The sequence below is a fragment of the Bubalus bubalis genome, chromosome 20 (assembly GCF_019923935.1).
Source record: "Bubalus bubalis isolate 160015118507 breed Murrah chromosome 20, NDDB_SH_1, whole genome shotgun sequence".
NCBI classification, from domain to species: Eukaryota; Metazoa; Chordata; class Mammalia; order Artiodactyla; family Bovidae; genus Bubalus; species Bubalus bubalis.
In genome coordinates, this window is record NC_059176.1 from 45,285,168 (window position 1) to 45,309,538 (window position 24,371).

A 24,371-nucleotide genomic window follows, 5' to 3' on the forward strand; every position below is an offset into this window, starting at 1 on the left:
AAAGGGCTCTATGAAAAACTCACAGCTAACATAATACTTAATGGTAAGAAACTGAAAGTTGCCTGTGTGAGATCAGGAACAAGACAATGGATGCCCATGTTGACTACTTCCATCAGCATTAGGCTGTATGGAATGTAAAATGGCACAATGGCTGTGAAAACTCTAGAAACTTCACAAAGGGTTAAACCAAGAGTTACCATTCAGTTCAGTTCAGTTCAGTCGCTCAGTTGTGTCCGACTCTTTGCGACCCCATGAATCACAGCACGCCAGGCCTCCCTGTCCATCACCAACTCCCGGAGTTCACTCAGACTCACGTCCATTGAGTCAGTGATGCCATCCAGCCATCTCATCCTCTGTCGTCCCCTTCTCCTCCTGCCCCCAATCCCTCCCAGCATCAGAGTCTTTTCCAATGAGTCAGCTCTTCGCATGAGGTGGCCAAAGTACTGGAGTTTCAGCTTCAGCATCATTCCCTCCAAAGAAATCCCAGGGCTGACCTCCTTCAGAATGGACTGGTTGGATCTCCTTGCAGTCCAAGGGACTCTCAAGAGTCTTCTCCAACACCACAGTTCAAAAGCATCACTTCTTCGGCACTCAGCCTTCTTCACAGTCCAACTCTCACATCCATACATGACCAAAGGAAAAACCATAGCCTTGACTAGAGGACCTTTGTTGGCAAAGTAATGTCTCTGCTTTTCAATATGCTATCTAGGTTGGTCATAACTTTCCTTCCAAGGAGTGTTTTTTAATTTCATGGCTGCAGTCACCATCTGCATTGATTTTGGAGCCCAGAAAAATAAAGTCTGACACTGTTTCCACTGTTTCCCCATCTATTTCCCATGAAGTGATGGGACCAGATGCCATGATCTTCATTTTCTGAATGTTGAGCTTTAAGCCAACTTTTGCACTCTCCTCTTTCACTTTCATCAAGAGGCTTTTTAGTTCCTCTTCACTTTCTGCTATAAGGGTGGTGTCATCTGCATATCCGAGGTTATTGATATTTCTCCCGGCAATCTTGATTCCAGCTTGTGTTTCTTCCAGTCCAGCGTTTCTCATGATGTAAGAGCTACCATATGACTTATCAATTCCATTCCTAAAGTATATACTCAAGAGACTGAAAACATTAAATCCACATAAAAAGCTGTACACATATGTTCATTGCAGCATTATTTATTTATAACAGCCCAAAGTGGAAGTGACCCAAATAACCATTAATTGATGAAGAAATAAACAAAATGTGGGATACCCAAGGAATGTTACTCAGCCATTGAAAGGAACAAAAGTACTGGTAAATGCTACAACACAGATGAACTTTGAAAACATGTTAAATTAAAGAAGTCAGATATAATTGGTCATATATTCTATGGTATTTTTCTAATGAAATATCCAGAATAGATAAACTCCTAGAGACAGAATAAATTATTGATTGACATGGATTGGGGTAACCATGAATAAGGACTGACTGCTTAGTGGATATGTGTTTTCTCTGAGGGTGATAAAAATATTCTAGAATTAGTAATGGTTGCATAACACTGTGAATATAATAAAAAACACTGAATTGTGTAATTTAAATAGGTGAATTTTATGTTACCTAAATTATTTCTCAACAAAAAAAGATGTATGTACAGTAGTTCCTCATTATCTGCAGTTTCACTTTCTGTGGTTTTGGTTACCCCGTGGTCAACCATGATCTAAAAATATTTAATGGAAAATTCCAGAAGTAAACAATTCATAAGTTTTAAACTGCATGCCATTTTGAGTAGCATGATGAAATCTCAAGCTGTCCTAGAATAGGACATAAATCATCCTTTTGTCCAGCATACTCTATCTGTTAACAATTTAGTAGCTGTCTCAGTTATCAGATCAATTGTTGCAGTACTGCAGTGTTTCTTTCAAGTAGTCTATATTTTACCTAATAATGGCCCAAAAACATAAGGGTATTGATGCTGGCAATTTACATGTGATAAAGGAAAGCAGTGATGCTTCCATTAACTAAGTGAAAAGGTGAAAGTTTTTGATTTAATAAGGAAAGAAAAAACATCATTTGCCGAGATCTGCTGTATGAATGAATTGTCTATCCATGAAATTGTGAAGGAAAAAGAAATGCATGCTAGTTTGCTATTGCACTCCAAACTGCAAAAGTTATGGCCACGGTGCATGATAAGTGCTCTGTTAAGACGAAAAGGCATTACATTTATACAAAGACATTTAAATTTATTACAGTGTATTGAGATAAACTTTTATTTTATTATTAGCTGTTGTTAATATTTTACTGTGCCTAATTTATAAATGAAACTCTATCATAGGTATGCAGGTATAGGAAAAAACATGGTATATATAGGGCTCAGTATTATTTGCAATTTCAGACATTCACTGGGGGTACTGTAATGTATTCCCCGTGGATAAGCGGAGACCACAGTACTGAGAAAAGGTAAGGAGTTTTTCAGGTATACAAGTATACTGAATAGTTAAAGTATATAACAAAAAGACCAAATGAGAAAACTTACAAGATTATAATCTGACAAAATTTAACTTCTCTTCCCAATAAAAATTCTTAGAAAAACAAGAATTAAAAGAATAGATCAATGGAAAATAGTACAGAATTTAGTTTCTCAAAAAACTAAACACAGAGTTGGCATATGACCCTGCAATCCCACTCCTGGGCACATATCTGGAGAACACTTTAATTTAAAAAGGCAGGTGCACACCAATGTTCATTGCAGCACTATTTACGACAGCCTCGACGTGGAAACAACCTAGCTCAGTTCAGTTCAGTCGCTCAGTCGTGTCTGACTCTGCGACCCCAGGAATCGCAGCACGCCAGGCCTCCCTGTCCATCACCAACTCCCAGAGTTCACCCAAACTCATGTCCATCGAGTCGGTGATGCCATTCAGCCATCTCATCCTCTTTCGTCCCCTTCTCCTTCTGCCTCCAATCCCTCCCAGCATCAGTCTTTTCCAAGGAGTCAACTCTTTCCATGAGGTGGCCAAAGTATTGGAGTTTCAGCTTCACCATCAGTCCTTCCAAAGAAATCCCAGGACTGATCTCCTTTAGAATGGACTGGTTGGATCTCCTTGCAGTCCAAGGACTCTCAAGACTCTTCTCCAACACCACAGTTCAAAAGCATAAATTCTTCGGCGCTCAGCTTTCTTCACAGTCCAACTCTCACATCCATACATGACCACTGGAAAAACCATAGCCTTAACTAGACGGACCTTTGTTGGCAAAGTAATGTCTCTGCTTTTGAATATGCTATCTAGGTTGGTCATAACTTTCCTTCCAAGGAGTAAGTGTCTTTTAATTTCATGGCTGCAGTCACCATCTGCAGTGATTTTGGAGCCCCCAAAAATTAAGTCTGACACTGTTTCCACTGTTTCCCCATCTATTTCCCAGGAAGTGGTGGGACTGGATGTCATGATCTTCGCTTTCTGAATGTTGAGCTTTAAGCCAACTTTTTCACTCTCCTCTTTCACTTTCATCAAGAGGCTTTTGAGTTCCTCTTCACTTTCTGCCATAAGGGTGGTGTCATCTGCATATCTGAGGTTATTGATATTTTGCCCGGCAATCTTGATTCCAGCTTGTGTTTCTTCCAGTCCAGCGTTTCTCATGATGTACTCTGCATATAAGTTAAATAAGCAGGGTGATAATATACAGCCTTGACATACTCCTTTTCCTCTTTGGAGCCAGTCTGTTGTTCCCTGTCCAGTTCTAACTGTTGCTTCCTGACCTGCGTATAGGTTTCTCAAGAGGCAGACAGATCAGGTGGTCTGGTATTTCCATCTCTTGAAGAATTTTCGACAGTTTCTTGTGATCCACACAGTCAAAGGCTTTGACATAGTCAATAAAGTAGAAATAGATGTTTTTCTGGAACTCTCTTGCTTTTTCCATGATCCAGTGGATGTTGGCAATTTGATCTCTGGTTCCTCTGCCTTTTCTAAAACCAGCTTGAACTTCTGGAAGTTCATGGTTCACATATTGCTGAAGCCTGGCTTGGAGAGTTTTGAGCATCACTTAACCAGTGTGTGAGATGAGTGCAATTGTGTGGTAGTTTGATCATTTTTTGGCATTGCCTTTCTTTGGGATTGGGATGAAAACTGACCTTTTCCAGTCCTGTGGCCACTGCTGAGTTTTCCAAATTTGCTGGCAAATTGAGTGCAGCACTTTCACAGCATCATTTTCCAGGATTTGAAATAGCTCAACTGGAATTTCATCACCTCCACTAGCTTTGTTCATAGTGATGCTTTCTAAGGCCCACTTGACTTCACATTCCTGGATGTCTGGCCCAAGGTGAGTGATCACACCATCGTGATTGTCTGGGTTGTGAAGATCTTTTTTGTACAGTTCTTCTGTGTATTCTTGACACCTCTTCTTAATATCTTCTGCTTCTGTTAGGTCCCTACCTTTTCTGTCCTTTATCGAGCCCATCTTTGCATGAAATGTTCCCTTGGTGTCTCTAATTTTCTTGAAGAGATCTCTAGTCAACCTAAATGCTCATCAAAAGATGAATTGATAAAGATGTGGTACATATAGAATGAAATACTACACACTCATAAAAAAGAATGAAATAATGCCATTTGCAACAACATGCTCCCAGGTAGCATTAGTGGTAAAGAACCTGCCTGCCAATGCTGGAGATATAAGAAACATGGGTTTGATTCCTGGGTCTGAAAGATCCCCTGGAGGAGGGCATGGCAACCCACTCCAGTGTTCTTGCCTGGAGAATCCCATGGACAGAGGAGCCTGCTGGGCTATAGTCCACAGGATAGCAAAGAATCAGACTCGACTGAAGCAACTTAGCATGCATGAACACAGCAACACGGATGGACCTACAGATTATCATACTAAGTCAGAAAGAGAAAGACAAATACCATATGGTATCACTTATATGTGTAATCTAAAATATAACACATATTAACTTATCTATGAAACAGAAACAGACTCCAGAGTCCTAGAACAGACTTGTGGTTGCCAAGAGGAGAGGCAATGGGGAGGGATGGACTGGGAGTTTGGGGTTAGTAGATGTAAACTATCATACATAGAATGGATTAATAACTGGGAACTATATCCAATATCCTGTGATAAACCATAATGGAAAAGCATGTGTGTATATATATGTATAAATGAATCACTGCTGTATAACACAACATTGTAAATCAATTATACTTCAATAAATTAAAAAACAGTATGCCAACATGATGTGGATCCCAAACTGTTATCAAATTTCATCATAATGTTCTGAAATGTATACAAATATAATAGCAGTACTATTGTAACGATACACTATAAAACCAAGACATTTATGTATTAACTAGAAATAAAATGACACCAAAAAACCCAATTTATAATTTAATGTCATACTGTTTTTCTGAAATTACATCCTGTCTACAACATGAATATGCCTTGGGTTCTTTTGTGTTTAACACTCTTACATTGCCCTGGGCTGTATAATGAATCAAATTTCACACCGTTTTTCTCTATTAGAACTACCACCAGACCTCCATTTGTATAGCCCATCTTGATATCATTAGGTGATCAATAAGATGGAGGCAAACAAAAAGAGAATAATTTGAGGTCTTTATTTTTTAGGATGACTCATTAGATAGTAATCTCTAACTAAAACAGGAATACTTGGGTTGGGAGGGGTGGCTAGATTAGTCTTGATGATGAACTTGTGGTATCTGTGTGTGTGTGTGTGTGAGTCGCTCAGCTCTGTCCGACTCTTTGTGACCCCATGGACTGTAGCCTGCCAGGCTTCTCCGCCCATGGGATTTTCCAGGCAAGAATACTGGAGTGGGTTGCCATCTCCTCTTCCATGTGGTACCTGAGGGACAGCTAGATGGAGCTGTCTAGTCAGTAAACGGATGTCTGGATTTGAAGCTCACAATAGTGAATATGGGCCTGAAATAAAGGTTTAGAAGATAGTGGTCTCAAGAATGGTGGCTTGAAGCCAAAGACAGATCTATAAAGGTATGGTTAGAGAAGCAGAAGAATCTTTCATGAAGAAAAACACATAAGGTAAGCCAAGGGAAGAGAGTCTTTTAAAGGCAGTGTTAATTTCCACAGAGGCAACAATCAAGATTAAAGGAGTTCTGTTATTTGGCAGGAGATGGTGACTTCTGGTTGAGGAGTGAGAGGAGACAGTAAGGTCAGTTATTTAAAGAAGCCTGGACCACCAACGAAGGCAGATAGAGAAAGACAGAAGAGATTATTGTTTCTAGTCTGAAAAGAGAGAGTTAGTGGAGGGGAAAAGACTAATGACTTCAAGTCTATGAGAGCAAAACTTTGTTTAGGTCACTTCTCTAATCCCTAGTATTTTTAGGGCACCTGGGACATAGCAGGCATTCAAAACTATTTGCTGAATGTTGAATGAAGAAAGGAAACAAGTAGGGTGAAGCAAAAGGGGAGGGTCTTAGTAAAGAGGATGGGGAAGAGGTGATGGGGAGACAGAGAAATATTTTTCGATCATTTGTTAAACTTCAGACTCCTTATGTTCAAAATTCCTGAAATAACCCTCAAAAGTAGGCATTACTGTCTCCATTTTACAGTCCATAGAAGCTAAGAGATTAGGTATCCAAGGTCATTCATCTGTTGATGGACAGAGACAGGAGGCAGACATGGCTTCACCTGTGCGAGAAGCTCCTACTCTTCCACGGCACCTTGAAAATGAACATATAAAATATGAAAAATATTATAATTTGCTGAAAAGAAGGGGGAAAGAAGTTGAGCTGGAAAAGGGCAGCAGAAGTATCTACTACCACCTGAGGAGGATGGACACGGAGCTGACCAGGTCAAGTAAAAGGAATGATGAGCAGAGTTGAGGTCCTAACTGAAATTAACCCTGGAGCAGTACCGTCTGCATGTCTTTGTGATTATGTCTAGCTGGTCTTAGTAGGAGTTTGGAGGTTGAGTGCATGAAAATGTGCACAGGGTGAGAAATAATCACGTAGGAACAATTTTGGTAAGAAAGGGGTGAAGCCAGGAGGTAGTTGTGATACCACAAGGAAATGGAGAGGACAAGGGCTGAGTTTTCAGAGTTTACAATAATACTGAATGAGAAGCAATTCTAGTGGTGCGGAGGCTTCAGTCACCATCATCTCCCCTTCAGCAACAAACTTCTCTAACCGTCCACTCTCGCTGAGCTACCCTACTGCTGTAATTTGCTTTTACAACTAAAAAACAAGGGACACATTTGTTCTGGGTTATCTGATCCCTTGTAGTTAAATAAATCTTTGCCCCAGACAAGGAGCTTAGTAAAAATGAACAGCAGAGATCGTCAAATTTCATAACTCTATCAAATGCTTTGTCCTGCCCCTGAGATCCCCCATGGCACAAGGCAGGGCCAGTAAACAACAGCAGTGACAAAAGGCTAAGCGGACAGCCACCAGAGTTCTCAAATACCTGGCTTAACACAAAGATTAATGCAATGTTATCCCTTTTGTTTCCAGATATTTCCACTTAGTATAGTTGGGCTATTTTCCAATAGAAAAGTACTTATTTTCTGAGTCATCAGCCAGATGTGAGATATAAAACTGCTTCCCATAACTTTTTGGAAATTATCATTTTTGGAAATTGAAGAGTGTCTTACTATCATCAGCATGAGATTTCTCTTCTGAGATTGCTGCATGTAATAGTAGCAAATCTCTTTTTGATTGGACAAAAATGATGTAAAGAAAGTACAGAATCATTAGAAATGTGTTAGACCCACGACTTTACATATACCTCAGAGGGTACCATAAACCTACCCCACCTATAAGTCTCCTGGAGTTAAGAAAAGCCCACCAACCCCAGTCACAGATAGCTTGATACCTCCACAGTCTAGTCTCACAAACCCAAGAAAACCCTAGATCCTCAATATTATCAGCCAGGGAACACTAGGTGTCAAACAATGTTTATAATTGACTAGTTAGCAAATGTATGAAGCTTATTACCCTCAAGAAGTCTACTTGAAGTAGACTTCAAGTACAAGAAACTACTACAATTAGTTTCAAGACAGTTATAGGTATATTTACATTTCAAAGATTAGAAGGAAAATGAAACTAGAAATTTTTGACCTGTATACTTTTGGAGATCAAGGAAAACACTGGCCAGGATGGTTAAATAACCTAACATAAAGTAACTTTCATTTCTTATGTTCATGTGACCTTCATGTCAGACTATGGCTACACCACAACAGAAAACTCAGGACTACTAACTCATCTCAAAAATTCAACTACTCAGTTCAGTTCAGTTCAGTTGCTCAGTTATGTCCAACTCGTGCAACCCCATGGACTGCAGCACGCCAGGCCTCCTTGTCCATCACCAACTCCCAGAATTCACCCAAACTCATGTCCATTGAGTTGGTGATGCCATCCAACCACCTCATCCTCTTGTCGTTCTCCTCCTGCCTTCAATCTTTCCCAACATCAGGGTCTTTTCAAGTGAGTCAGCTCTTCGCATCAGGTGGCCAAGTACTAGAGTTTCAGCTTCAACATCAGTCCTTCCAATGAATATTCAGAACTGATTTCCTTTAGGATGGACTGGTTTGATCTCCTTGCAGTCCAAGGACTCTCAAGACTCTTCTCCAACACCACAGTTCAAAAATATCAATTCTTCGGCACTCAGCTTTCTTCACAGTCCAACTCTCACATCCATACATGACCAATGGAAAAACCATAGCCTTGACTAGACGGACCTTTGTTGGCAAAGTAATGTCTCTGCTTTTTAATACGCTATCTAGGTTGGTCATAACTTTTCTTCCAAGGAGTAAGCATCTTTTAATTTCATGGCTGCAGTCACCCTCTGCAGTGATTTTGGAGCCCCAAAAAATAAAGTCAGCCACTGTTTCCACTCTTTTCCCATCTATTTGACATGAAATGATGGGACTGGATGCCATGATCTTAGTTTTATGAATGTTGAGCTTTAAGCCAACTTTTTCACTCTCCTCTTTCACTTTCATCAAGAGGCTTTTGAGTTCCTCTTCACTTTCTGCCATAAGGGTGGTGTCATCTGCATATCTGAGGTTATTGATATTTCTTCCAATCTTGACTCCAGCTTGTGCTTCTTCCAGCCCAGCATTTCTCATGATGTACTCTGCATAGAAGTTAAATAAGCAGGGTGACAATATTCAGCCTTGACGTATTCCTTTTCCTATTTGGAACCAGTCTGTTCTTCCATGTCCAGTTCCAACTGTTACTTCCTGACCTGCATATAGGTTTCTCAAGAGGCAGGTCAGATGGTCTGGTATGCCCATCTCTTGAAGAATTTTCCAGTTTCTTGTGATCCACACAGTCAAAGGCTTTGGCATAGTCAATAAAGCAGAAACAGATGTTTTTCTGGAACTCTCTTGTTTTTTCAATGATCCAGTGGATGTTGGCAATTTGATCTCTGGTTCCTCTGCCTTTTCTAAATCCACCTTGAACATCTGGAAGTTCACAGTTCATGTACTGTTGAAGCCTGGCTTGTAGAATTTTGAGCATTACTTTACTAGCATGTGAGACGAGTGCAATTGTCTGTGTGGTAGTTTGAGCATTCTTTGGCATTGCCTTTCTTTGGGATTGGAATGAAAACTGCTTTTCCAGTCCTGTGGCCACTGCTGAGTTTTCCAAATTTGGCATATTGAGTGCAGCACTTTCACAGCATCATTTTTCAGGATTTCAAAAAGCTCAACTGGAATTCCATCACCTCCACTAGCTTTGTTCGTGATGCTTCCTAAGGCCCACTTGACTTAACATTCCAGGATGTCTGGCCCAAGGTGAGTGATCACACCATCGTGATTATCTGGGTTGTGAAGATCTTTTTTTGTACAGTTCTTCTGTGTGTTCTTGCCACCTCTTCTTAATATCTTCTGCTTCTGTTAGGTCCATACCATTTCTGTCCTTTATTGAGCCCATCTTTGCATGAAATGTTCCCTTGGTATCTCTAATTTTCTTGAAGAGATCTCTAGTTTTTCCCATTCTACTGTTTTCCTCTATTTCTTTGCACTGATCACTGAGGAAGGCTTTCTTATCTCTCCTTGCTATTCTTTAGAACTCTACATTCAAATAGGTATATCTTTCATTTTCTCCTTTGCTTTTTGCTTTTCTTCTTTTCACAGCCATTTGTAAGCTATTCAACTACTACTGTTCTATATAAATATACCACCCACATAGATTAATTTCCCTTTGGCCTAAGAGACCAGACCAGTGCTTTTTAAGCTGTAGGTAGTGAAACTGATTTTGTGGGTTACAACCTGATTTTAAACAAGATGAAATATAAAAATATCAGGATGCATCCATTTAGTATGATTTGCTAAAAACTTTTTCTAGAGTGTGTGTATGAAATTAATAATTATTAATATTTATTATAAATTAATATTTACTGTCAGTTATAACCAAAAAGTTTGAAAGCCACTAGACTGCTACAGAATCAATCAGCAACAATGACTCATTTTCAAGGTCTAAATACTTTTTCAAAATTATTGACTCAATCCTCATGAAGCAGTCCAGCGAAGGAGATAAGAACAGTTATGCCTGTTTGAAAATAACTGGTCTCATTTTGAAAGTCAAACAGAAGTCTAAACGGAATTAATTTTCAATCCATTTAACATATGCTAACTTTGAAAAAACTGAACTGAGATTGTATAATACTGCTCCCTCTAAATATGCATTTCCTCCAAAATTAAAGATGTCATTAGAACAAAAGTTCTACTTCAGTTAACAAAAAGGAAAAAAGAGATCTAAAGCTTTGAGTTTATTTTTTGACATTTTTCCCTACATAAAAGTTTTTTGATCTTCTGTGAAACTCATTTATATATTTGCTAACAACTACTGAACCTAACTGAACCTATCACTTACAACAATTCTCATGTTAATAAACATAGAAGTTACTAGACGTTACTAGATAGAAACAAGGAAGTTACTACTGTGTTAGTAAGAATTACCTAGTCCGTTTTGAAATGGTACCTCCACTTTGGGGAAGACTTAGAGACTATAATCAAGCTTAGAGAATCCAGTCAGATCTTGAGTCCCAGTGATCAACTGGGAAGAGTGGCTGATTCATAGACCCTTTTTATCTGCCAATACAGTCCAGGTTAGTTTGTCCGCAACCTAAACCTGGTGGGCTGCACAGAGTCGGACACAACTGAAGCAACTTAGCAGCAGCAACCTAAAGCTATGTGGAATCTCTAGAGATGGCTCATCACACTCAGAAATACTGAAGAAGGGGTAATAATGGGAAGTCCTCACAACTCCCAGAGCCTAGAGCCAACCCACCACGATAGTCACAAGGAAACGGCTGAAACACTTGCCAAACCACAAAAGCACTTACTAAGACTTTACTAGGCTCCTACTCTGGTGTTTCTAGGAGGTAATTATTAGGTACTTAATTAGCAAACAGTTCCTTCAAGTATAGTTTCACATTTGATTACTAGGGAAAAGGATGAGAGTAAGAATTAGCACTCTCCCTGTTTTACAAAGAGGTTATAATGAAAAACCTAACAAACCAAGACAGTGGTAGAATGAAGTGCTTATCTTTGAATTCCTGGTCTAGTTGTCTTTCCATACATGGCAGGAAGTCTTGATCAGAAATCTGGAGGATGTCATTCTAAAGGTTTGAGCTCACCCATCTTTAGATTATTTCACTCTTTTTACCTCTATGTGGCTCTCTGCAACCAAACGGATGTTACTTACCTGACTACAGCAAATTTTGATCAAGAAAGATAAAAGAAAAACTCAATTCCTACCTCTATTTTAATCAGCTGAAAGGAGATTATGTATACAAACGGCAGGAAATGCGCATAGGAAAACGCTGGTATATGGTCTAGGAATGCAGTAAACTGGCAAGAAGCCGCACAAGCTAGTGGTAGTTCTTATGATGTAGTTTTTAGGCTCTACTTAACAGTAACTTTCCGGAGAAGGCAGTGGCACCCCACTCCAATACTCTTGCCTGGAAAATCCCATGGATGGAGGAGCCTGGTAGGCTGCAGTCCATGGGGTCGCTGAGGGTCGGACACGACTGAGCGACTTCACTTTCACTTTTCACTTTCATGCATTGGAGGAGATGGCAACCCACTCCAGTGTTCTTGCCTGGAGAATCCCTGCTGTCTATGGGGTCGCACAGAGTCAGACACGACTGAAGTGACTTAGGAGCAGCAACGGTAACTTTCATGACTACCCTACTTGATGGTCAAAGCAGATAGGTTCTCTCACACATAAAGGTTTTGGAAACTACACCAAGTCAACACCATGCTATTCATTCAGAATTGATTTTTAATGAGTCTCGGCTTTCTCTAAATGTACAACTAATACTTTTTATACTGCCTTGTGTCAAAGGGCTTTCAAAGAGATATGGACTAAAGATAATATAATAAATGTTATAATAGTAAATCTCTGAAGAGTTCTAGCTTCATAGCAACTCGTAAGCCCTACAAACACACGTGTGTCAGTATGTATGGCCATGTTGTTTAGCTGCCAAGTCGTGTCTGACTCTTTTGCCATTTTATGGACTGTAGCCCACCAGGCTCCTCTATCCATGGAGTTTCCCAGGCAAGAATACTAGAAGAGGTTGCCATTTCCTTCTCAAGGGGATCTTTCCAACCCAGGGATCAAACTCGCATCTTCTGCATTGGCAGGCAGATGCTTTACCACTGAGTCACTAGGGAAACTCCCAACATAATGCGAAATGCTTCTTCAGTCCTTAACCCAATCTGGTATCATTTTTCTTATGTTCTGTGGCATTCTTAATAGTCTAGAATTAAGACTTAAGTGTCTTTAGGTGAAAGTCCTTGTTCTCTAATGGGGATATCGATCTCATAGTAGTGTTATATATACTCATTCTAACTTGATAACAAGATGAGTTCAGTTCAGTCGTTCAGTCGTGTCTGACTTTTCGACCCCATGAATTGCAGCATGCCAGGCCTCCCTGTCCATCACCAACTCCCGAAGTCCACACAAACTCATGTCCATCGAGTCAGTGATGCCATCCAGCCATCTCATCCTCTGTTGTCCCCTTCTCCTCCTGCCCCCAATCCCTCCCAGCATCAGGGTCTTGTCCAATGAGTAAACTCCTCACATGAGGTGGCCAAAGTATTGGAGTTTCAGCTTCAGCATCAGTCCATCCAATGATATACATTATTGATATAAATACATATATTTTGCCTAATAATCAAAATTAATTCAATCAAATATTGGTTAAATTGGGAGACTGGGGGACTGACATATATACACTGCATGTGTAAAATAGCTAGCTAGTGGGAACCTGCTGTATAGCACAGGGAGCTCAGCTCAGTGCTCTGTGATGACCTAGAGGGGTGGGATGGGGCTGGGAGGGAGGTTCAAGAGCGAAAGGATGTATTTAAACACATAGTTGATTCACTTCATTGTATGGCAAAAACTAATGCAACATGGTAAAGCCATTATATTGCAATAAAAATAATTATGCTTATTAAATTAACAAAGGCTATCAAAAGTTTGAATCATCTAACTTTTAATGAATATGTGAGAAGACAAGTGTTCTCTTATTCTGGTTGTGGTTAAGATAGTGAAAAGTTTATAATACAAAGCTTTAAAATATGCATATGCCCCTCGACTCAGAGAGATAATTTCCAGAGACTTGTCCTAAGGAAATAACTAATGATTTAGCCAAAAGAATGTTTCTCACAGTATTCTTTTATAGTATAAAACTAGTAATAAACTAAAAGTCCTATAATAGGTAGTTAAAATTTATAAAAATAGTCCATGCCATAAATTATCAGATGGCTGTTACAAATAATGTTACAGAAACATATTCACTGCCACTGAAAGTCTTCTAAAGATATAGTGTTTAGTGGGGGAAAAGATGCAAAACTGTATATATTACAAAAATTATGTACCTACAGTTATAGGTACATATTCATGATGCTTACATGTATGTCTAGGGAAATTAATCTTTCTAGGATGAACATTCTAGTGTAATAAAATTTTGTTACACAGGTGGAATTAATATATAACATGAAGGTCAGTCCATTCTCTCTAAATAAAGATAGTTTAAGCAGTTTACAGTATGAGCAAAGTGTTTTTGGTGCAAGGAACACTGTTGACTTTTAATGGTAATCTACAGTCAGGACTTCTATTCTGTGGTGAAGGAGCAATTTTTTAAAAAAAATTCTAATTAGTTACAGACATTTTAGTAAAATACATTAAAGATGAATTATTAGAAAAATAAAATAAAAGACATACAAATACAAACCTCATTTTAAAATCAGATTCACAAACAAAAGGTTACTTTATCAAATAGCTAAAAAAGATTCTAAACTCTTGCTCTCAATTTCTGTACCTATCTTGTCACTGATAGATAGCAATCCACAGACCATGCTTTCAGTAGTACTGCTTGAAATGATTAAGAAGCCTATTCGCAGTGGACAAATAACTGTATTGAGTGGGCCATATTTTGATCAAACACCTGTAGACTCTTCTGCAATAGAAAATCTTTCTCCAACAAATAGGAAGATTTGGGCTCTTCCTTTGTTATGCCTACTATACTTATTAAGTCTATAATGTTTTTCTAAGGCTAAAAGGCATTTTCAACAAAGTCATATATCATTTTAAACCATCATTTTCCAAAAGAATCAAACACTATCTCATATAATGAAGCTAAGAGAATTAATATTTTTCTAATCATGGGGCAACAAGTAGTCATTCAATTCAGTCAGTCAGTCCAGTCACTCAGTCATGTCCGACACTTTGCAACCCCATGAATTGCAGCACGCCAGTATTCTTGTCTGAAAAATCTCATGGACGGAGGAGCCTGGTGTGCTGCAGTCCATGGGGTCGCTAAGAGTTGGACACGACTGAACGACTTCACTTTCACGTTTCACTTTCATGTACTGGAGAAGGAAACGGCAACCCACGAGAATCCTGGGGACCGGGGAGCCTGGTGGGCTGCATAGTCCAGTCTATGGGGTCACATTGAGTTGGACACGACTGAAGCGACTTAGCAGCAACAGCAGCAGCAGGCCTCCCTGTAGTCATTAGGGCATTCCAAAGGCGATATGACAGAAACAGATTCACCTGGTTGAAAAGGAAGCAATGGAAAATGTTGGTAGTGAGAATTTAAGTTATTGATCTGCTCCCAGGGTTGAACAGAAGAAAATGAGACAGTGTGCCAGTTCCTTGGCGATGCGAATACAGTCTCTCAGGGAAAGGCTGCATGAGCCTCTGGCCACTCTACATGAGGAATGAACCAATGATGGACCTCCATGAACTCAGGACAAAAGTAATAAAGATTATAAACACCTTACTTTATGTTGAGCTTAAGAAGAATTTAAGGCTCAACTGATTCTCTGAAAACATGTAGTCTGGTCTCTAGAAATAAACCTGCTAGGTTCATAACCTAGCAGTCTATTGTCGAAGGAAAAACAAACAAAGAAACCAGCAAAGTGCTGAGTTAGAAACTGAAAATTCCCAACCGGTATGCACATTAATAGAGGGTATGGTACCACTTCCCAGGTGGCACTAGTGGTAAAGAGCCCATCTGCCAGCGAAGGAGACCTAAGAGACCTGGGTTCGATCCCTGGGTAGGCAAGATCCCCTGGAGTAGGATATGGCAACCCACTCCAGTCTTCTTGCTTGGAGAATCCCATGGACAGAGGAGCCTGGTAGGCTACAGTCCATAGGGTCACAAAGAGTTGGACATCTGATGGAAGCAACTTAGCATGCATGGTATATCACTTTAATCATTCAATTATAGTATTTTTAAATTGCTGCAAGTTTAACCTGTTGGTATAAAAATGAAAAAATATACCTAGTACAGCACCTTACATAGAGTAGGTGCTCAAAAAAAGTACAGCTCTTTGAACTGTTGTAGATGGGTAAGTCAAATGCTTTATTCTTGTATTTGAGTTTTAACAAGTGAGAGGTTGATCACTAGATCAAAAATATGAAGAGTAATGAATGATTAACTATGAAAGGAACAGAAAGACTCTAGTGCAGTTAAACAAAAGACAGACGTAGAACACAGAACTAAAAAGAAGCCTCAAGAGAAAGTTATGAAGTAATAAATGAAGTTTCTCAAATAGTCAAAAGGGAATAGGAAGATGTAATATTGTAGGACTGAAGCCTTAAAGGAAAACATTTCTTATTGAAAGCTAAGAAGGGCGAAATTTAATCCATGAAAAAGCTTGGAGTATTACATTTTTCTTTTCCTCACCTCATACAAAGTGCATGTTTTCTCTTTTTTAATTGAGGCATTATATACTTGAAAGTTGCTGAGTCGTGTCCAATTCTTCTCGACCTCATGGACCATAGAGTCCATGGGATTCTCCAGGCCAGAATACTGGAGTGGGTAGCCATTCTCTTCTCCAAGGGATCTTCCCAACCCAGGGATCGAACCCACGTCTCCTGCATTGCAGGCAGATTCTTTACCAGCTGAGCTACCAGAGAAGCCCCATTATATATGCAATAGTGCAAAAACCCCAAATGTGCAAGTTTGATAAATTTTTACATATGTACAAACCCAGATCAAGGTATGGAACATTTCCAGTGCCTCCTCCCAGTCAACGGTGACAGAGGATGAGATGGTTGGATGGCATTACTGACTTAATGGACATTTAAGAGTTTGAGACCCAGGAGATAGTGAAGGACAGGAAAGCCTGGTGTGCTGCAATCCATGGGGTCACAGAGTCGGACACAACTTAGCAACCGAACAACAACAACCAGTCAGTAACCCTACCATCACCTCCACCTACCACAGACTGATGACCACTGATCAGTTTTGCCTGTTTTTGAATATCATGGGATCATTCAGAATGTACTCTCTTGTATCTATCTGGCTGTTTTCACTCAATCTTGTATTTTTGAGATTCATCCATATTTTTGTGGGCATTAGTAGTCTGTTCCTCTTTATGGCTGAGTAGTACTTCACTGTACAAATATACTACAAATTTGCTTAACTGTTCTTGTGTTGATGGGCATCTGGGTTGTTTTCAACCTTCTGCTTTTATGGATAAAGCTGCTATTATGAGTATTGCTGTAGAAGTCTTCTGGTGGACATAAACACTCATTTCTCTTGGATATATGCCTAGAACAGACTGTTAGGTCACGAGGTTGGCATATGTCACAAGGTTGCCATAGATCAGGGCAGTTTTCTAAAGTGATTGTATCAGTTTACTCTATTAACAATGTTTGAGAATTTTCACATAAAATTTAATTTTAAAAAGCTCTTTAGTTGAAACAAAGAGCTTTAAGACATTTTTTGGTATTGCTTCTTTTAGGGGAGTAACATAAGCAGATTTCTCACACCTCAGGAAACACACAAGATGATTTTAATAGGTATGAGAAGAAAATAGTACAATTCCTATTCTAGTTTCTTATTCTTTTGCCCAAAAAGTAAACTTTACTAACATTTAATATATAAATTAACATTAGTGTGTTTATTTAGATGGTTATGTTTACTTATTGTCATTTGTGTGTGCCTGGCTGAGCACAATTATGGGACATCTACTACAAACAGAATTCTCCCTAAATGAACAGGCTAGCTAAAGGAGTCCTGCAAAAGCTCTCAGTCACTCAGTGATATATGACTCTGCGACACCATGGACTGCAGCCCACCATGTTCCTCTGTCCATGGGATTCTCCAGGCAAGAATACTGTACGGTGTTGCCATTCTCTTTTCCAGGGGATCATCCCAACTCAGGAATCGAACCTGCGTCTCTTGCACTGTAGGCAGATTCTTTGCCATCTGAGCCACAAGGGAAACCCCTACACTGGTCCTACAAAGATGACATGAATAATATAAGCACAAGCAAGCAAGGAAATGGCCAACCTGACAATTCTTTATTTCTTTAGAAGATTAAAAACTCTGACATTCTAGTCAGATTTCATAAGAAGTAGGCAAAAAAATTCCAAAAATTCCAACTTTTAAAAATATAAACTTAATTTAGTACTATTAATGACATTTTGCCAATAAGAATTTTAAAACACAAAATATCCTCTAAATCATGTCATCCCTATTAGTTTCTTTTTGCATTTATTTTACAATGTAGATAATAGTGCAAAGAATATGTATATATAATTTTAAAATAAATGTACACATATTAGAGGTGACCGTGCTCAATTTTTTTTTAACCAATGTACATAATCAAAAAGATTCAGAAACTCATTTTAGCACAACTATTTTTTAGTATTAATTTAGTTTATCTTCGGGCATAAATGAACTTCTAATTTTTAAAGCTATATACGGTGGCTCAGACAGTAAAGAATCTGCCCCCAATGTGGGAGACCCAGATTTGATCCCTGGGTCAGGAAGATACCCTGAAGAAGGAAATGGCAATCCACTCCAATATTCTTGCCTGGAGAATTCCATGGACAGAGGAGCCTGGTGGGCTATAGTCCACAGGGTTGCCGAGTTGGACATGACTGAGCGGCTGAACTGACTGTACTGAGTTAACGATACACATGCTCAACTGTGTAGGAGTAAATTATAATGATGGCTGCAACTTACTGTGAGGTGCATTAAAATAAGATGGACTGCTATACACCTAGAGGGATGGATATATAAACAAATAGAGCAAGTATAGGAAAATGTTAAGTGTGGAAATCTAGGTGGTAAGATATATTATGGCTGTTCACTGTACAATTTTTTTAAACTTTTCCATAGATTTGAAAATTTTCATGATAAAATGTTGGACAAGAAACAAATTTACCTGGAGAATCCCAGGGACAGGGAGCTTGATGGGCTGCCGTCTATGGGGTCGCACAGAGTCAAACACAACTGAAGCGACTTAGCAGCAGCAGCAGCAGCAGCAGTGATATAGGGGAAAAGTTAGAAATTCAAAAAGGAAAAAAGGAAGGAACATTCAATACCACTGCTTAGTGTTTTTACATACACTATACCTTTGAGGTGAGAATTATCCCTATTTTACAGACTAGTAAACAGAAACTTGGAAAGACTACAAAACACGCGCCAGGATGCAGTGTGAAGCCCAGCCAAAAGTTGAAACCAACCCGATCAAATTTACCAGAGGTCTGAATTCTCTTGGCTCACATTCCTCATAAGGGGTTTCCTAGAACTAAAACAAATGTCTTCTCTACAGCAGAGAAGTCACTTCTTCATTCCACGTGGATCAGCTCTATTAGAAAGCTCCTCCCCATAGCCTGAAAAAAACTGTTTCCCCCATGTTCTTCCTGTGTTTGATTCCTTGTGGCCATACAGAATTCCAGCAGGGCTGGCCTTCATATCAAGCAATAGTATTGAAATCTGAATAATTAGGATTTTTTCCCTGTAAGTATTTTATAATAACATCATCTACAAAGCTATAGCTAGATGTAAAGTGGGGATACTATCTCCTAGAATTGGGAAGAAAATAAAATGAGAACACTGACACATTCAACTGTAACTAAAGAAGAGCAGAGACCCAAATAGCTCCTTCTTCTTTTTCTAACCTTTACCTTTATTTGGAAATTACAGCATGCCACTCACTATAAAATATTTTAGAAAATTAGGGAGACTTAGGTCCTTTCCTTGAGGAACTCATTGTTAAATGTGAACAGACACAGATTTTCCCCCTGTATTTACTGCATCTTATCTAACAATGTAATTGACTTTACTCCCTCATTTTACTTTCCATTTTCCCTTGGTATGGAGTTAAAACTCCTAGGAATTTTATGTACAATTAAATATACAACTAGGACCACTTCTGCAGCACTTGTTTCAAAATCACTACAGGTGGCCAACCTATGCAAGCAGCATGTTAATAAAATTTTAAGTCTATTTTCTTTCTGACTCTCAGGAAATCTTTTTCAAAGGTAAGATTAAAGAAAGCCATTGTGTTACAAGAAAATGACCAACTGGTGATGATAACTTTTAATTTACTTTGACTATGCCCAAACATATGTGCCCTTAACTGTTTATTTCTTACTTAAAGAGTATATTCAAGGGATTCTCCAAAGAACTCTTAAAGTAACAAATCTTGCCATATATATATATATATATATATATGAAAAAATAACCTATTATTCTACCATGAACTTTGCCTTATTTAAGGACAGCCTACAGTTCAGATATGGATAAAAGTTACTTGCACAGCCTCATAGAATCTGAATGAGACTGTTTTTTTCCCCTTGAAATCTGAGGTTGTTAGTGTTGGAAGAAATCCTAGAGATGATCATTTTATAGTTGCAGAAATGGATATTCAGACAGTTCAGATGACCAGCCCGTAACAGAGCCCAGACCAGATGCCAGGGTCCCCCAATTCCTGACCCAGTGTTCTTCCTATTTTACAATCATGAGAAACTAAAAAAAAAAAAAGGATTATGTCCGTCCATTACTTCAACTTCACTAAATTTCAGTCTGGCCACCCATGATATCACTTCTTTTTGTGAATGGGTGTATTGGGGGGGGGCGGGGGAGGAGTCTCGGGTATCTTCACTTGCATATAATACAACATTTTTAGAGTTTTCATTCATATTTATGCTACCACTATTTCCCATGTCTACTTCTATTCCTCAAGGATGCCAATTCAGACTTGAACATGCCTTGACCCTCCTTTCCACTACATTTCTTATGTCAAGAAATTAACTACCAACTATTATAAAAGTAAAAGGGATTGATTTTAAAACACAAAGCACACATGCTAGTAAAGGGCCTGGTAAAAAAATTTAATGTTATGTATTACATGTAGATGCTTTCTAGAGAAAGAGCACAGCGACAACCGTGCTTATGAGAAGAGAGAGCTATTGTGGACTGAGGTGGGGGGCCAAGGATGAGGTCTGGAATCTGACCTAAAACAAATATGGAGGTGAAAAGGCATGAGGAGCTTCCGGGACCCACTAGCCAGTGCCAAGCTGCCAGCTCCCAACTATTCGGTGTCGGTTTAAAAGAAGCAGGGGTACCAGGGATGCTCGTACCCCAGGACAATGATAGAGCAGGCGGGGCACCTAGAATCGCGCTCAGGGAAAACTCAACAAGTCTGGATGGCGAAGGATGCCCTGAGAGATGGATGAACGACTGCCAAGAGGCTGCCGCTGGCTCGGAATGACCACTGCCCCTTTCCAGGATCGACGCCGCGGGCGCCCGCCGGCTCGCGGACAGCCATTTGCACTACGCTCCCCTACGTGCCCCGACGTTCGCCCCGAGACCGCCGAGTCCGCCAACCACCCTGCCCCGGGCGATGCCTCTGCTCCAGGCCCGCTTCCCGGCGAAGGGCTCCCAGTCACTGCCGGCTTTCCGGGAGGAAGGCAGCAGCTGGCCTGCAGGGGCCGGAGCCGCCTTCGAAAGTGGGCGGAAGGATGGCCGCCCTCGCGGGGTGCGGGCGCGGCCCGCGGGAACCCTCGCCTCCGGCGCGGCCGAGTTCTCTCTGCGCAGCGCCGCCCGAGCCTTCAGCCCCGGCCGCAGTCGGCCGCTCGCGGCGGGCTCCGCGCTCCGGGCTGAGGCGATGGGGAAAGGGGGCGGGCGCGCCATCATGAAGGGGAAAATGGTGGGCGGGCGGGCCCGCGCGCCGCCGCCGTACTCACCCGGGCGGGCCAGTGCGGGTAGCCCTTCATCTTGGCGAAGACCAGGTCGCCCGCCTTGTACTCGCGGGGCCGCGGACGCGCCATCCCTGCCGCTCCCCTTCCTGGTCGTCCTTGGGCGCCGCGAAGATGCCGGGAGGCCGCCCCCCCGCGGGCCGACGGACTGCGCCGCGCTCCCCGCGGGCCTCGAGCCGGGCGGGCGGGCGGACTAGCGGCCGCTCCGACGAGGGGAAGCGTCGAGGCGGCGGCTGAGGCGAGGGAGTGGGCGGGGGGCTCAGCAGGCCCGGCAAATCACCGCCCGGCAGCGGGGGAGGGGAGCCCCCGGCCGCTCGGCTCTTGCCCGCGCCGAGGTCCCCGCCGCCGCCGCGCGCTGCTCACAGGCGCCGCGTCGCCTGCCTCATGCCGCCGCCGCCGCCGGCCTCCTTCCCGGGCTCCCGGGCGCGGCGCGAGCACCGGGCCTCGCGCCTCCTCCGAATTCCTCCTCGGGCAGCGACCGCAAACACGATCTTATTATTGTTCTCGCGCGCGCTCAGCATCCCCCCCCTCACCCCACTTCCCGCTCCCCACCCCTCCCCTCTAGCGCCGGCCGGTTAATTCCTAGGTACACGGCCGGCTTTCGCGCAGAAACCGAGCGCGCCAACCCGGCTGCTCGGCGGGCGGGCGGGCGGGCGGGTGGTAGGTACGTCCTCCCCCAGCACCGAAGCCCGCGCCGGGCGGGCAGCAGCGCCTACTCCGGAGGCCGCCCGCCGCCCGCTCTCTTTTGTTCTTGGCCGGGAACTGCCAGCCGCAGCCCAGCCAATCACCACCTGGCCGCCCCCCTCCCCACAGGTCCGCGCCACCTCGGGGGCGCTCCCACCAGCCCCCCAGTCCCACATCCACCTCCCGCTGACAGATCTCCCGCCCAGCTCCCCCGCCCCCCCGCGCGGGCCGCTTCTATGAGTGCGCTCGGGTGAGGGGGGCACAAAGGCGCCCCAGGCCGGGGGCCGGCCGCGCGAGGGGACCCGCCCCCCAGAGCATCAGGCTGATGGAAGAAGCACCGGTCTGGGGTCAGCGACCTTGTGGAGGGGGGTCTCACCCTAGGTCTGCCCTTCACAATGCGGTGTGACCCACCCAGGGCAAGCCATTTAACCGAAGTCACCGAAGGTTTTCTAATTCGCCGAGCCGGACAGTCGGGATTCGAACTCGGATCTCCGTAACTTCAGAGTCCGTCAGCGGTTATGACTTTCGGTGCGTCCGCCGTCCAGGCCTGGAGTTTTGTGAAAGGGACTTCTGGCAGGTCACTCGTTTCCAATCCTGGCAACATTTTGGACAGAGTTTTTGTTTTTTAATCTGCCTAAAGAACGAATGAATGATGCTGCTTCTTTCTTCATCCTGAAGCTCACCTTTAAGAAGTCGGCTGCCGCGGCTCCTGAATGTAACGGACTTTGGTCCTCAGCTTCTTGCCTTACTTGTGTCTGTCCCTCTCCCAGGCTTTCCTACAGTTTCTCCCAGCATCGGCTTTCCTCACTCGCCCTGTAGAACCGTGTGTGTGTGTGTGTGTGTGTGTGTGTGTGTGTGTGTGTGTGTGTGTTTTAACCCCTGTTCTTGTTCTTTTATCCAGGGCTTCGGATAATGGGGCGTTAAATTCTCTAGACTTCCTGTGGATTGTTTACTTTAGTAGTGCTTGACTTTATCTGCTAACGGCATTCCCTTACTCCTTGTATCTGGTGATTTTTCCTTTTGAAATATTTACCCTTCCTCAGTAGTCCTACATTTTCCTCTTTTCTAGCTGTAGACTAAGTCCTTTTGCCTCTGTTGCCTGTGTCAGTCCCTTAGAGCTGCTATAACAAAGTATCATAATTACTATAGGCTGGGTGACTTTCAAACAAACCTCAGAAATTTATTTCTCACAGTCCTGGAGGCTGGGAGGTCCAAGATCAAGGCATAGCAATTCAGTTGTCTCCCGAGGGCCTGCTTCCTGTTTCACAAAAAATAGTCTTTTCTTCGTGTTACTATATGGGTTGAGGGGTAAAGGGGAGGAGGGTGAAACTCTCTGGGGTCTCTTAATCTCATTGATGAGGCCTCCGTCTTCATGGGGATTCCCACTTGGCGGTAGTGGTAAAGAATCTGCCTGCCAATGCAGGTGATGCAAGAGATGCAGGTTTGATCCCTGGATTGGGAAGATCCCTGGAGTAGGAAATGGATCCCACTCCAGTATTCTTGCCTGGAAAATTCAACGGGCACAGGAGCCTGGTGGGCAGAGGAACCTGGCGGGCTACAATTCATGAAGTCACAAAAGAGTCAGCCACGACTGAGCACACACATACACACACACACACACACACACACACCATCCTCATGACCTAATCACCTCCCAAAGGTCCCACTTCCAAATACATTGAGCATTAGGTTTTAACATGAATTTTGGGAGGATACATTCAGTCTACAGCAGCCTGCTCATGTGTATCCCATTGTAGGACTGTCATGTGTACCTGTCATTGTGTCATTATGTCATCATGCCCTGCCTTTGAACCTGTGAATGGTTCCTATATCGTCTTATGCCAAACTCAAATCCCTCTGACCAGCTGCCAAAGCCCTGACTGTTGGCTGCTCTCCCCAAATGGTCCTCCCTCCTTGTGGGCACAGACTGGAACTAAGGCAGAGAAATGAGAGGGGGAAAGGTTGTCAGTTGGAAGCCATGGGAGGACTTTAAATAGGAGAGGGACACGATCATAGTTTGGGTTTAGACAGATTTCTAGACTGCTGGCCTGTGTGGAGGTAGATTTGAGGGTGAGAGCCTGGAGGCAGGAGCTCAGTTGAGGGGACCTCGCTCCAAGACAGAGAAGACAGGGGCTGAAACAGGGCTTGCTGACTCACTGGGCGGCCAGTAGCTAGGAAAAAGGAGGAGTCAAAAACTATTTTCTGGTTTCTGGCTTCAGCAATGGGATGATTAA

At 42.2% G+C, this 24,371-nt stretch overlaps 1 protein-coding gene across 1 annotated transcript in view; it reads right to left on the reverse strand.

Annotated features, from left to right (window-relative positions):
• HDGFL3 (HDGF like 3) overlaps positions 1-21,924 on the reverse strand; it is a 76,194-nt gene extending 54,270 nt beyond the window's left edge. The window contains exon 1 of the mRNA XM_006076586.3: positions 21,442-21,924. Coding sequence (XP_006076648.1) covers positions 21,442-21,525 — 84 coding nt within the window. The 5' untranslated portion in view covers positions 21,526-21,924. The remainder of the gene's footprint in view (positions 1-21,441) is intronic.
• Between the last annotated feature and the right edge of the window lie 2,447 nt (positions 21,925-24,371).